The sequence below is a fragment of the Cucurbita pepo genome, chromosome 13 (assembly GCF_057944985.1).
Source record: "Cucurbita pepo subsp. pepo isolate OVF chromosome 13, ASM5794498v1, whole genome shotgun sequence".
In the NCBI taxonomy this organism is placed as follows: Eukaryota; Viridiplantae; Streptophyta; class Magnoliopsida; order Cucurbitales; family Cucurbitaceae; genus Cucurbita; species Cucurbita pepo.
In genome coordinates this window covers 12734208-12748777 of record NC_141810.1, presented here as the reverse complement: position 1 = coordinate 12748777, position 14570 = coordinate 12734208, and the positions used below count along the sequence as shown (strand labels likewise).

General features: G+C 37.3%; 2 protein-coding genes and 1 long non-coding RNA gene across 8 annotated transcripts; 1 reads left to right on the top strand and 2 right to left on the bottom strand.

Moving 5' to 3' along the window:
• Positions 1-867: 867 nt before the first annotated feature.
• LOC111808259 (tRNA modification GTPase) lies at positions 868-4595 on the bottom strand. Of its 2 annotated transcripts, XM_023694136.2 has the most exons (10): positions 4362-4595; positions 3974-4275; positions 3714-3852; positions 3199-3320; positions 2914-3117; positions 2758-2817; positions 2032-2170; positions 1630-1748; positions 1256-1483; positions 868-1159 (listed from the first exon to the last, which is right to left on the bottom strand). In XM_023694136.2, exons 1-10 carry the CDS (start codon positions 4543-4545, stop codon positions 965-967), a joined length of 1692 nt encoding a protein of 563 aa, XP_023549904.2. In that variant the 5' UTR covers positions 4546-4595; the 3' UTR covers positions 868-964. The 2 variants fall into 2 exon arrangements, with proteins under 2 accessions (XP_023549904.2, XP_023549906.2); XM_023694138.2 differs by lacking the exon at positions 868-1159 and having other exon boundaries at positions 1262-1485; positions 1631-1748.
• A 481-nt stretch (positions 4596-5076) lies between these two features.
• On the top strand, positions 5077-10389 carry LOC111808267 (uncharacterized). 5 transcript variants are annotated; one of them, XR_015411471.1, is made up of 5 exons: positions 5078-5305; positions 5435-5630; positions 6440-6521; positions 6624-6764; positions 9264-10389. It is a non-coding gene; the product is annotated as an uncharacterized LOC111808267 (long non-coding RNA). The 5 variants fall into 5 exon arrangements; XR_002817039.2 differs by having other exon boundaries at positions 5077-5305; positions 6440-6764; XR_002817042.2 differs by having other exon boundaries at positions 5077-5305; positions 6440-6764; positions 9153-10389.
• On the bottom strand, positions 6253-12946 carry LOC111808257 (sulfate transporter 1.3). The gene is made up of 16 exons (XM_087116754.1): positions 12326-12946; positions 12089-12207; positions 10861-10999; positions 10333-10683; positions 10184-10232; positions 9878-10085; positions 9580-9754; positions 9399-9464; positions 9181-9294; positions 8945-9061; positions 8707-8833; positions 7832-8118; positions 7528-7718; positions 7059-7144; positions 6861-6937; positions 6253-6736 (listed from the first exon to the last, which is right to left on the bottom strand). The coding sequence occupies exons 4-16, from the start codon at positions 10666-10668 to the stop codon at positions 6593-6595; spliced, it is 1977 nt and encodes a 658-aa protein (XP_086972880.1). The 5' UTR covers positions 10669-10683; positions 10861-10999; positions 12089-12207; positions 12326-12946; the 3' UTR covers positions 6253-6592.
• Between the last annotated feature and the right edge of the window lie 1624 nt (positions 12947-14570).

Sequence of the window (14570 nt, the reverse complement as noted above, 5' to 3'; positions counted from 1 at the left end):
CTCTCTTTTTCTTCTCTTCCTCCATTTCTTCTTTTGTAACCTTTCTTCTGATGTTGAAACACATTGGTTCTATACCAAGTTTAACCCCTTTAGAGGTTGTCAGGAGGATATGATTTTAAACTGTGGTTATCCATCAGAGTTATGTAATCTCAAGCATCAAAATGATTCTACTTAAATAACCATTGCCGTCCAATGGTCTGCAGGGTGTCCTATATACCTATATTTTTATGGCTTTTGCAGCATCTGTTAAGGAGTGGGGAAAGAACCGGCCAGCACCTAAAATATTTATTATTCCTTATTGAGCTTTACAAAGAATCTAGCATATCCTTTTACCTGTAGTGACCATCCGAGGCAACTGAAAAGTTAAGCCTCAAAACGTTCCAAACATGTGTAATCTCATGAGAACAAACTGCGTTTCAAGGGCAACAGCTAAGAGAGGAGCAGCTTAAACACAACCCTACACCCTTCAATGGTGTTGCACCTTTTCAGAGAGCTACGGCCTTGTGATTTTGAGTTGAGGATACTCTTCAATGGTGTTGAATCTTTGAAGGGTTGTGCCTGTTAGTTGATCTGAAATACTCTTCTCAAGCAACGGTTGAAACGAAAACCACCCTTTTACATCCTTCATCAAACTATGCAGATGACACTTGGATACAAAATCACAGTTGAAGATGACGATGGCTTATATTGTCAAACTATCTCTCGGTTTGTAAGTCAAATGATATGTTGAATGAATTAAGACGCTATGAGATAAAATAAAAAAGTTCAGGGACCTATGAGAGTTTAAAAGACATTTGACAAACACTCTGTTCACAGGTCGGAAGGAAAAAACTTCCAAATGTTGGAAGCGACCAAAATGGGATGGCATCCTGAAAGTGACTCAAGTGGAGCCATGGCTAGAAATGGAAAATAATATGAAATCCATTTACAGAACCAAATAATACATTACATACACTGATACTTCCTACTTACCAATACAGAACTTGCCAAAAATATTGGATAAAACCTCTTCAGAGATATCCTCACCACTAATTTCCCCAAGAGCTAATACAGCACCTCTCAAATCCACTGTCCAGAAGTCAAGAGGCAGCTCCTCTTCAATGGAAGATTTCAATCTTCCAAGTGCCTCCTTGGTTCTAAGAAGCTGCTCGCATTGTCTCTGATTGTATGACCAAGGCAACACTAACCCATAAGTTCTATATTCTTCATTACTTTTTCTATCTTGTTTGGTGAGGGGGAGGTAGGAAAAGGTTACCTGGTTTACCGTCCACCTACGCCCAGTTGCAAGAGTATTGTTGAGTCCCATCAGCTCTGATATTGCCATCTCCAGATGCTCTATTCCTTGTCCAGTGACAGCGCATGTAAAAACTTGTTTGCTGAAAGAGTCACGGTTTATACTAATTGCATCCATGTTTGCAGCAGATGGAGCACAGTCTATCTTGTTTATGACAAGAAGTATAGGCGTGGATGATCCATCTGATTTCTGTACTTTCAAAGAATTTAAAAGAAAAGACAACATAAGCACCAATTTTCAAGTTTCTTTGGAGTAGAGGAGCTCTGATTTTGATCAGTTACTCAATATAGCAGAATTCATTGAAGGCAGAGGGTAGTAGAGTTTTGCTGTCAAACCTTTTTTGCAAGTATGCTATCCAGAAGTACGGTATCTTCTGCAGTCCATCCATCGAGGGCACTTATAGTCATAATAATGACATCAGCTCCAAGTGCGGCAGCTTCAGATCTCTCGACACCTGTAGAACAGAGTAGGGCCGTGACCATGGAGTAGAGAACGTATGGTCGAGTTGCAACTCAAGAAGAATTAAGGGCAACTCAACCTATGATCGAGTTGCCAATAAGGCCTAATGTTTGTCAATAAGAATTAAGGGAATGTATGGTCGGTGTAGGTCGAGTTGCAACCTACACCGACATGGTTTGTGTGACCTGTAATCAACTCGAAAATAATCATGTATCTGTGTGGCACGACACCAAATGTTTTGTCTAAATCCTTGAAATGCTGAAATTCGTAAATCATACCTATCTTTTCCACAATGTCATCTGTTTCCCTAATTCCAGCAGTATCAAGAAGAGTGACAGGAATACCAGAAACGGTAACATTCGCTTCAATTACATCTCTGGTAGTTCCAGCAATTTCTGTAACTATTGCCCTCTCGCTCTGCACACTAAATAATAAATGTGACAATGGAATAATGTGACTAAGAGTAAAAGAAAAGGCAGCTAAAGAAAACCACTATATCAAACAGAAATTTCCATTATGAGGTTTGTAATCTTTTAGCATTTTTAAGAAGTTTACAATTTCTTTCTCCAAGAAAGCCCAAGCCCACTGCTGGCAGATATCATCCGCTCTGGCCTGTTACGTATCGCCGTCAGTCTCACGATTTTAAAACGAGTCTACTAGGAAGAAGTTTCCACACCCTTATAAGGAATGCTTCGTTCTCCTCCCCAACCGATGTGGGATCTCACAAACCATTACTGGTATGAAAGTAGTAACAAGGACCAAGATTTCTCAGTCACATATCACCAAATCTGGAAAGTCAAGCAAGAAATCCCTCTCTCCCTTGCAGTGATAAAGCACTAGGTGATTTCAAGATTAAGTGAAAATACAACCACTCAACGGAAATAACAAGGAAAAAGAAAGAACTGACATGAAGATTATCGGATATCACATCAGACTCACAGATAGAATAAATCATCTAAAGGAATTCAAGTTGAAAGGGAAAACAAGGACGTTATGCAGCTTACTTTGCTCCATGCATTAAGAAGGCTCGACTTCCCAACATTAGGACGGCCAACAATTGCTATCTGCAAGTTTTTTAAGGAGACAACAGAAGGTATTAACAAATACACGCATCTCTTGTGCCAGGAAACAAACTGATTCGACGACTCTTAAAAGTTTACCTGTATTCCAGATTGAAGAAGCTTGTCATAATTGGCTGTCTCAAGAGCAGTCTCTACTTCCTGTGCCATGGCATGCACTTTTTCCATTATAGTTTCCAAATTCAACGGTGGCATCTCATCATCGAAGTCTAGTCGGGCCTCGATTTCAGTGAGTAATTCGATGCATTGTGTTCTTAGCAATTTGACTAAGGAAGAGAAGCCACCCTATCAAAATACAATATACTTCAGTAAACAACAAGTCGGCAGCCGTTCAGGCAACATTATCAGTCAAGTAAAGATCCCAACCTGAATTCCAGCCAACGCTGCATCAGCAGCAGCCGTAGACTTGGCTGAAATTAATTTCCCAACATTTTCTGCTTGTGAAAGGTCTAAGCGTCCATTTAAGAATGCACGAAGGGTAAATTCACCTAAAGTATAAATTCATGCGTTAGCCTATGCTTTAAGTACATGGATGCAAGCAATGTAACGCCCAAGCCCACCGCTAGCAAATATTGTTCACTTTGAGCTTTCCCTTTTGGGCTTCCCGTCAAGGTTTTTAAAATGTGTATGCTAGGGAGAGTTTCCAGACCCTTATGAAGGGTGTTTCTTTCTCTTCCCCAACCGATGTGGGATCTCGCAATCCACCCCCTTTGGGTCCTAGTGTCCTTGTTGGCACATTGCCTCATGTCCACCCCCTTCGGGGCTTAACCTCATCGCAGGGACATCACTTGGTGTCTAGTGGGTGTTTTGTTCTACTCCCTAACCGATGTGGGATCTCACAATGAATTTAATGACTAAGCGATTCCAGTTCAGAAACAAACCTGGTTCTGCAAGCCGGGCTCCAGCTTCTAAACAAGCTTTTAGCACACGACGAAGACATACTTCACTTCCGTGACACTGAATCTCGATCACATCTTCACGAGTATAAGATCTTGGGGCTAACATTGGCACCGTCAAAACCTTCACAAAAGTGCACAACCACAGCTCAAATTAATCATAAACCAACAAAAGCCTACACCCATAACAGCATAACGCAGAATTGAGAAATTTTCCAAGCATGGCAAAGTAAACATTACTGTACTTCGTCAATTACATCGCCCTGTTGGTCCAATACCACACCGTACTCCACGACATGAGTGGTGGGTCTCCATGGATGCTGCTGGCTCACATTCTTCCCCTTCTTTTTCGCGGCAGGGCAAAATAAACTCCCAACGATCTTCACAGCACGAGGACCTGATAAACGCACAATGCCCACCGCAGCAGGAGGACCCCCCATGGATGTCACGATGGCTGCAATTGTGCTTGAATTCTCAATTTGTTCACGCTCAATCCCGGCATGCGAATCCTCCAATCGCTCATCCCGAGACAAAAAGAATGTAGTTTCTGCATACAGAAGAAACAAGAATGAGAAAATGGACAAACCCAGTAAAGTTGAAGTGAAAATAGGAGAAATTGATTAGGGGAATGACTTTTCCCAGAAGCGTGGGGCTTTATCAGGGCTTTCGGGAGAACAGGGCAGGAGGGGTTGGGTATATGGAAGAGAGAGGATGGCCTGGAAATAGGGGTATAGAAATGGGTTAAGAGAAAAGGCATTGGCGGCGTGGTTCTGCAAAAATGGGTGATGAAATGGCGGAATCCTGGAAGCAGAGCCATAGCTCTGATTCGAAACCTGGACAACCAAAAGAATTAAGAGTGGTTTTCGAATGATATTTTTCGAAACGGAAAATATTTTATTTAATACCTTCACATATTTGTCAAATAATTTTTTTTTTTTTTTAGATTTTAATTTTAATTTTGAATTTCGTGAATTTAAAAAATGTTTAATAGTTAATAAAATATTAGATATAAACCTAAAATTTAAGAACGTCTATTAAATTTTAAAAAAATATATAATAAATCTCTAATCTTTCAATTTTGTATTAATAAATTTTTTTAAAAAAAAAATTAAAATATAAATAAAAATTTTATGTTCAAATTTAAAAAATATTAAATTTTAAGTATTATATTTATAATTTAGCCTTATTTTTTAAGTTTATTTATTTATTTATGTTTTATTAACATATTTATCTATAAAAGGGGGGGGGGGGGGGGGGGGGGGGGAGGGCATTATTATAAATATAATCAATAGATTTAATATTCACTTATTTATTTTTATTATTATAATTAGCCATTAGCTTGTGTTTTTGGATTAGTTAGGATGTTAAAATAGACGAACGAAAACGACGCTCTCTAGTGGCAACAGCCCCAACCCACCACATCTCACTCATTCCATGCCTTTCCCTCTCTTCTCCTTGCGCCGGTTCTGCAAAATGAGGTGACTGAGAATTTGATGCTTTGATTTTTGATCCATGGTGGCCATTGACGAGACTGAGTTTCGAAGCAACATCGTACACGGTGATTTGATTGTCTACTGGTAGGTTCATTGCTTTTGTATTTTTGTTTTAAGTTTCTAAATTGGAAGATTCTCTTAGCCTCCTGCTGATTTTTCAATCTGTAATTGAAATCACATCTACATTTCTCGTCTGTGAAATTTGATTCTAAGGAGGAAGAAGGTCTACTTAGAGAGGGAGGCTATTGAGTGAAGAATTTGGAAGCATCAGATCCGATAGCGCTAGTTTCTTCATCTTCTGCTGTTAGAGAAAGTTGTGGAAGTTGGCAGCCTTTTGAATCGTATGTATACATTCAAATAATATTCTTCCCGTGGATTAGGATGACGCTCAAAAAGGGAGAAATAAGAGGTACATTTTGAATCGCTCATAATTTTAATGTCTGAGTTTGTGTTGCACTTTGTTGAAACGCTATGCTAGAATTGTATTTAAAATTTCTGGTTTGAATTTTTTAGTTCGGGTATGTAGTTTGAGTAGTTTGTATCCAATCGCTTCATGTGAAAAGTTATACAAATCAAACTTGCCAATGTTTATTTCTTGCAATAAGTGGAAAGTTATACAAATCAAACTTGCCAATGTTTCTTTCTTACAATAAGTGAGTGTTTAGAGATTTGAACCTCCAACCTTGAAAGATCTAGATGGTGTAGATGCTAATTACCAGTTTTGCATCAAACTTTTGAGTTAAACGCTTTGATGTTTGAAATAATTGGATGTATTTTGTTGGATTAACATACCATCTCGGTCCTTCTACCTTTTGCATATTCTTTTGTAATCATGTTAGCTTTTAAGTGTCTAAATTTAGCTATCATCCTTTGAATAAATCTAAAAAATAACCATCATTCTTCACGTGTACTTCGAATAAACAATGTTAGCCTTAGATTAATATTGGTTGAGATATAACACGATAACGACTAAACTCATTCAAGTTCATAAAAATGCTCCATGGATGAGAATTATAGGATGAACAAAGATATAATGGAAATCTTCTGGGGAAAATTGATCAGAAGAGCAGGCTTCTTCATTAAGTGTGGATATATACACAATGATGTTATTTAGAGACATTTCCGAAGTACCAAAAACCATCACCTTTTACTTCTAGCTTTATGAGAGAATACATAGTTGGGAGCTTCTTTTTTGTTCATTTTTTCTTTTCCCTGCAGCGGACTCAGGTACTGAATTAATCATCTTCAGGCATCTATTAAAAAAAACAAAAAAAAGAACTGCTGCTTTGTAGCTGAGCAGGTATTCACTCCATTCTTCTTTCTTCCATTTCATGACTACTTAACTGGACGAACTAGCATTCAAATCTTAGACTAGACCCCTTCCACCAATTTTGGGGAGCAGGACGAAACAGCTTCAGCAACTGTTAGAAAGATATGGTCCTCGCCAATCAGATTAGCAAGATCGGATGCATGGAGTTTGTCAATCACTACAGGCCCGGGGTTTGCCAAAACAAGCTGTTCAACAACACCGCACAGACTTCTGGTTAGGCACATTTCCAAAACTTTACAGCACATATATATATACCTCTACTGTCCATAACATTCGTAAGTAGTTGCTTTTTATTCTTGCGTGAATTACCTGAATGTCTCTTTTCTGGAGATTCCTGTATAGCTCTTCCAGGGCATGAATTCCGCTAGTGTCAATGTCAGTAACAGCTACAACAAATGAAAAAACCGGAATTTTGAGTTTAGAACACGGAAGAGTGTGATCTGATCCATAGGTTTGACAAATGTACAGAATTATTCCAAAATATTTGGCAAGGTTGAGAGTACTTACGAGACATCTCAACGATCAAAAACTGAGTTTTTGTTGAATAAGCCTTCTTTATTTGGTCTTCCTCATCTGCCAACCATCTCAATATCCTACGAGAAATCCCCAAGTATTATAAGGGCAAGAGTAATGAAATTGAAAAGGCAAGGGCTCCTGTAACTGCCATCCTACACTTTTCCGACATACATCAAATCAAATGTGTAGCTAATAATTATGAAGTTAGAACCCGAGGTAGCAATTTGATTCAATAATATTTAGTTGGAAAATAACACAATTAGGATTTCCGAAGTTAGGCAGTCCCTAGGAGAAACAAACTACGGAAAACTTGAAATACACAAGGGAAATATCTTTAACTGATTCTCCAATGCCTAAAGATATAGAAACCTAAGGGACAAAGTTGGGAGATTAACACTGATTGCCTAGATATGGATGAAAATAGAAATAGACCATTTTTAAAGATAGGGATCATCTTTACCTCTCTTTGATGTAATTGGAGTTAGAAAAGTAAATTGCAGAATCGACTCTCACAATGAGAATGCCCGGAACCCTTGTTGCTTCTGGATACTGTTGGGTGTTCCTGTATACCGTGGTCCTAGGGATCTTTCCAAGAATGGCAACCCGTGGCCTGGTTACTTGTAAGAGTATCTTAGCAAATGATATAGAGACCTGCCATAGCACATGAAAGTTAAGATTCAACATCTATATGAGATTAAGCTGGCAATGAGAAAACTGATTAAGCTAGTAATGAGAGAACTTAAAGTAGCAGGCGTAATTCTTACAGCAATTAGGAGGCCTGTCTCAACATTTGCAAATATCACACCAAAGAAGGCTCCCAAACAAGCAACAAAATCAAATTTATCAATCTTCCAAAGCAAAATTGCTGCCTGAATGTCAATTAAGTTGATCACAGCAGTGATAATGATGGCAGCTAGAATAGCATTCGGAGTGTACTTGAAAAGGGGAGTGATGAACTCTAGAGTTAGAAATACAACACAGGACATAACAATGTTTGAGACTGCAGTCTGGCAGCCAGACATGTAATTCACAGCTGAGCGAGAGAACGAGCCTGCAAGTAGGAAACAAACCTTATTAGTTAACATTTACCATTTAATGCTCCTACTTTAAGCCTTATTTAGATGGATACCACGAAGGAAACCATGCTACTACCTGCTTAGTTACTAGTTGAGACTACACTAATTTTGCTAAGAATTATGTAAATTCTACTGGTTAATGCTGACATCCAGACGAACTTGCCATCCAAACCTCTAATTTCTGAATGCTAGAGAACAACACTGCTGATTTGAGATTGCTTTGATCCGTAATATCTTAGGGTGTGTTTGGAAATTATATCTTAAAAGCACTTCAAGGTCTTTTGAAGAAAACATTTAATTAATGTTTTTGTTGGCAGAGTGTGATATTTGAATCTTAGGGTGTGTTTGGAAATTATATCTTAAAAGCACTTCAAGGTCTTTTGAAGAAAACATTTAATTAATGTTTTTGTTGGCAGAGTGTGATATTTGAATCACCATTCACATAAGCATTCCTGGATGACGCTAAGAAACATTTTGCATACACGGTGGTATTATATTCAGTAAATAATATCAGTTAGATCAAATTAGCTCTAGCATCTTCCTGATTTGTAGTTGCTTCTCACCTGTTGCCACATAGCAGGAAGTCAGTGAACCAATAACGTTCATTGTTCCTAGTGCCACCATTTCTTTGTTACCATCAAGCTGGTAATCCTTCATGGAAGCAAATGTTCTTCCAATTGCTATGGCTTCCTGAAAAGAATGTGGATTTTCAAATAATATGGAAACATTCATTGGTTAGTTAAACAAAAATTAAAATCATTCACTTCTACTGCAAAGAAGATAGTTTCACGATTTGCTTACCGTTAATGCTATCATACCGGCCACAGCGCCAATCCTGAACCCTTTAAGGAGGTACTCACCAGTGAAGTAGATCTGCTTCACTGATGAGGGATTGATTCCTTTCTCTATGTGTTTCACCTTCAAAAGTTCAACAAAACTGCAACTATCAGAGCTGATGCTATTGTTATTATTATTCTTCTTTTCTTAGTGATAATCATATTTCAACCAGGAAAAAGGGTGATAAAAGATATCCTTACAATTGCGACACCTTTCTGGTCTGCATGGGTAATGTAAACAAAAAAGGTGGACAGAATGACTGATATTAATGGAGCAATTGCAGGCACCCAAAAAAGGCTCTTGTTCTTCTTTCCCTGAGATTGTGAACATGGAAGTTCTTCTAAAGCCAAGAATGGAAACAGGAAAAGAGCTTACGTCAAAATTTGCACCAACTAACAATGCCAAGTGAGATTCGTACAATATACTTGGCTAATAGAAGAAAACTTAGAAAAGCTACTCCAATGACTATCGTCTGCCAGTTCCACTGCAAATGGTCATGAAAGAAGTTAAAATACATGAGATTAGTTTGCATCAGTGACTCATTTATGTGCAAATAAGCACCATAGACATGTGAGGTTTGAGGTTGTAAGAAGGCTTACTCCATGATGCGCTGCCTCAAATACTGAGCGCATAACAGAGATGATGTCTGTTTTCTTTGTAAAATTTTTAATACCAAGAAAGCCTTTAAGTTGTTGAAGGGCAATAGTGATGGCAGCTCCACCCATAAAACCAACAATGGCAGCATGAGATAGAAAGTCAATCAGAAAACCCAACCTGTTGGCAAAAGTCAAGGATACATATTATTATCAAGGGTTCATACAGATGATCCCAAAATAGACGGAATGCCATTTGAGGAAATCAGATTCTATTGGGGAGAAAGAAAAGGCACTCAACTACCTTAGCATCCCTAGAGTGGCTTGGGTGATCCCAGCAAAAAACGTAGCTGTAAATGCAAGCCGCAGATACGCTTCTGGATGTGTATGGTAATCAATCTCCTTTTGTAGCATTGTTCCCAGCAAGAGAGAAACAACAGCCACTGGTCCAATCGCTATGTCTCTAGAGCTACCCATCAAAGCATAAACCAGTGGTGGTACAAAGCTGGAGTCTGCAACAATTTAAAAAGTTGGATTAGGCTCGGAAAATCAAAGTAGAGCACTCAAAATCCGGAAGAGACTTGGTGCAAGATGCATAATCAGTGCTTACATAAACCATACTGGGGAGCCAAATTAGCAAGTTTTGCATACCCTATATCCTGTAATATAAAAATTTGACATGATCAGACACTGTTTGTGTGTTTTTTTTTCTTTCTCTTTTCTTACATTTGCATGCATATTAAAGCAGAGCTAGTTTACCTGTGGAATACAGAGACTTGCAATAGTGAGTCCAGCAATTATATCTCCTCTTAATTTTGTCAGATTGTAATTCCTCCCCCATTCAAATATCGGGAAGATAGCCTGAATTCCCAGGACCAACTTTCGGGACTTCGATTGATCCTTGAAGGTTCGCAGAGGCTCATCTGCAAAGAAAGTCTCTTTCACTCTTGCTTTAAATTCGTTGAAGAAACCTTGCTTGGGTGGAACCCCCACCTTGTGAATATACTGAGTATTGTTGCGCGAAGATGAAAGGTCTCTAATGTCCATCTCTTTTGTTTCAAGTTCTCCACCATTGGAATGGCCCCTTGAGTCCATGGATAACTAGTTCACCTATGGCGACGAAAACACATAAGAAAAAAACAATGGAAGAGTTAAGATTTCACCCAAATGCAGCACGCAGTCAACTTCAATGTTCTGAAGCTGGAAAAACAAAGTCTACAAAACATTCAATCGGTTTCGAGAAACAGTGCACTTTAGAAAATAGAACTCTACGACAAAAGCTCAGACCTGAGAAAACTGAATCCAAGCTTACAAAAGATTTGGACAGCAAATCATACAAGCAATGGTGGAGACTCTCAACTGAGTTTTATAGGCCAACTTCTTTATAATATAACATCTCGGGAGATTCCAAGTCAAACTTTTCAAGCTGAAACAGAAGGATGATCAAAAGCAATTTCACTTTATATGTGGTGAATTTAAACGTCAAGAAGTACGTCAGGACTTTAGTTTAAACCGAAGTTTAAACCAGCAAAAGAGATCCACAAACCCATTCAATTAGTGTATACAAATATCAGCAGTGCTTGCACACACCCATGAATATTTTGTTTGTTAATTTTGCCTGGGACTAGCCATGTGAGAGTTTCTGTTACAAGATTTCAAGTCAATAAAGAAATGTTGAAATTTCACCTAGTGAGCCAATCACAAACGAGTAGACCTTTGTGAAAGAGATCCATAAGAATCCTCTAAACCAGTTAGGCCCATGCGGACTTTTCTTCACAAGCTGTCTTGGTTTGCATTTGTCTAGCAATTATTTTGAGGGAGTTTAATGTAGAATGAAGTAACAAGCAAAAGTCTAACAATGGGACCAAATGTTCCAATTCAATGCAATGGTCAAAGTAAGCCCTTCGATGAGGACAAATGACTAAAATACAAGCAATGGGGAATAACTTATGGAACCTTAACATGCCAATGCCCAGCAGTATGCCAAATTTTGAATAGAAATAGTATGCATTATTGTAGTAATAGAACATTTCCCTTGGGAGAATATGCCTAAAATCCTCCTTCCCAAGAAATTGACTCCATCCTAAATTGGTAGGACCTGATGGGGTTGTCCCATATGCACTAAAATGCACCATCAAAAGCTCAAGAAGTTCAAAAAACAACAAAGAGAGAGCAAATTGTATGTCAAAACTCAAGAACATGGCCAACATTGCTGGGTTTGTAGCTGAATAATCAAGGGTAAAAAGAGCCTACCAGGTCTTATTTCCCTTCTTGTGCAAACCATCCATAGTGGAGTTCAAAATAGTTCATCAATATTGAGAGAAAACAAATAATAAAAGCTTTTGAGAAGTCAACTTGTTCCCTTCAATTCACACTTGGGCTCTTTTTCTCAGTCACGAAAACCATAAGGAAAAAAGTTGATGAAAAGAAAAAGTAACACTAAGTTCACCATTATTCTATTGAAAAGAAATGGAAAAAGGGAAGAGGAAGAGATGTAAATGAAAAGGAAACATACCAATCCATCAGCGTTGAAGTCCAGAATCTGTTTCCCACCTTTTTGTTCCCCACACTCGACGGCTTCTAGGGTTTCTTTTCCTAAACAAATTCATAGCCAGTCCCAAGCTCACACAATACCTGAAATTCCGTCCAGATTCAATGAAACAACAAATCCGCATAATCACAATTTGAAAATCCCGCTATTCTTCTGTAATCATCAAATCAGAGAAGGAGTTTCCATGTGTCGAGATCTTACCGCTCTGTTTGGCCGCCACGAAAACGCGCCCTTATTTCTCTGTGATATTCCCCATTCGTCGCTCCAAATCGAAACTAATGTTACGAAATTAGGGCTGCTGCTAAAACAGTCGCAGTGAATCCAAACAAATTGAGTCAAATCGGAGTTCATCTTTTCCCAAAAGTCAAACCTCTCCGAATGCGTTATTGGAAAACTGACCAGTCGTGTGTCCGCTGACGATGGACTTGGATGTTTAAGCGGCCAGATTCCGGTTGAGTGGCTCGAAATGATGAATACGAACCGTCGGATGGTTGTAGATCACCAAATGTCGGCGTCATCGTGGTAGATCTGAGTATATTTGTTGATTTGTTGACGTTTTCATTCACATTGGCTTGAGATTTTGAAGTGTAAAAGGTTTCTGCATTCCCTTTTTCGTTTGTTCGTTTGCTAGTGTATTCGAGTCATTTAAAAAAAATTAAAAAATACAAATGAAAATTTCTCCTCTCCTCCGTCTTTCTCCTCCATGGCAGAGTTGAGTTGATCTTCGATAAGGAATCGACTGTGAGCGAGTCCGACACCGGCGGATCTCTAATCGTCATTGCTGATGTCGAGCTTTGGTTACAGAATAAACCGTCGACAATCCACTGTAGTCATGAGAGAGAATGCGGAGACAGGGAGGGAGGAGAGAGATGAGAGGGAGAGAGAAATTATTTTATTTATTTATTATTATTATTATTATTATTATTATTTTTTTGTATCAAATGCAAAAAATTAACAATAAAAATAATAAACCTATTTATTATTTCTCAAAATTTAATGATCTTTTAAACAAATTTATCAAAACTTAAAAAAGACTATTATTTTTTAAAAGGTAGAAAATCAAAAGGGTAACTTTTTAATATGATTTTGGTAGTGAGTTAAATAAAATTTTAAAATTAAGTTCTTCTGAAATTAATTTTTTTTTTGTTAGATTATAAATTTAGTTAGTAAATTTTTAATTAAATTCATTAAATCATTATATATTTAATAGATAAATTCATTAAATCATTATATGTAACCTCTTCAATATTTTTAATTCAATTAATCATCCAAATTTTTTAACTTAAAATTGAATTTGTTTTTTATATGATAATAAAAAACGATGAAGAGGTTTACCCATTAAATACTAAATTAAAATTCAAATATTTATTAGAATGATGAGTGTTTTTAAAATTTAAAATTTATAAATTTATTAAATATAAAATTTTGGAATTATAATTTTATTAATATTTTTTTTGGTTCATAAATTTCAAAAGCAAATTGGTTTGGGCAATGATTAACGAACCTCTAAAGTCTGAAGTCAAGTAGTTCTTTTTTTTTTTAATTGAGTTTGAACCCACTTTTGGACATTGAACATACCAATAATTACCAATTTCCTAATAATAATAATAATAATAATAATGATAAAAAAAAGTCCAAGCAATATATTAGTTCTCATTTGTGTCCGATTTGATTTTGTATATTTTTATTTTACATAAAAAAAAAATTAAAAAAAATGTTAAACTTTATTGAAAAACCTCACTTTCGACATTTTAAGTCTAACTCTTTGAATTCATAGATACAAAATGAACAGTAATGTAATGATGGTTAATAGCGCAGATTGCGATCATTTTTAGGACTTAATTATTATTGTTAGTGTAGTTGATTATTTGACTAGAAATACATGTTCTCTTTTATTGGGTAGAAAATAGGAAATAGAGCCGAATGAAACTATTGAAGTAAATAGCAAGAAAATTGAATAAATTAGGCATAAAATATGAAATGAAGACCTCGGCATTTAGGGATCTAGAGCACCACTTCGAGAATCAAGGTTCATAGAATGTTGGGAAGTAGTATGCCCGATTCACCTTCACGACTTTCTTTCAGTTGTTGGGAGCGGCCCTCTATCAATCCATTCACTTGCCTGTGACCTTTCTTACTAGAACGACTCGATTGTCAAATAATTGCAAGCCGAGGAGAGAATTGAAAGTAGACACATATACTAAAGATTTCATTCATAGTGTTTGCTTGTGCACATGTCCTAAAGGGCACACGCGTGAAACCCTTATGTACGTACTTGTCCTTCTTGTCGTGCCACCTCACGGTCATGAGGTTGTTCATTACTCACGAGCACTTCTCTTTAGATATGGTGTTGACATTCTTTATTTTACCACCTTAGCCTTATATGCTTACTTTACGTTGCCCCATACACTACATGAACGTGTAATGATTTGAGCTTCTAACTACT

Coding starts and splice junctions, on each gene's coding strand:
- LOC111808259 (XM_023694136.2), bottom strand. CDS start 4,545: ATGGCTCTGCTTCCAGGATTCCGCCATTTCATCACCCATTTTTGCAGA. Junction 3,853..3,973: donor AGGGCGATGTAATTGACGAA/GTACAGTAATGT, acceptor ACTTTTGTGAAG/GTTTTGACGGTGCCAATGTT. Junction 3,321..3,713: donor AGCCCGGCTTGCAGAACCAG/GTTTGTTTCTGA, acceptor TTTATACTTTAG/GTGAATTTACCCTTCGTGCA.
- LOC111808257 (XM_087116754.1), bottom strand. CDS start 10,668: ATGGACTCAAGGGGCCATTCCAATGGTGGAGAACTTGAAACAAAAGAG. Junction 9,465..9,579: donor TTGAGGCAGCGCATCATGGA/GTAAGCCTTCTT, acceptor GACCATTTGCAG/TGGAACTGGCAGACGATAGT. Junction 8,119..8,706: donor TTCCTGCTATGTGGCAACAG/GTGAGAAGCAAC, acceptor TCCTACTTGCAG/GCTCGTTCTCTCGCTCAGCT.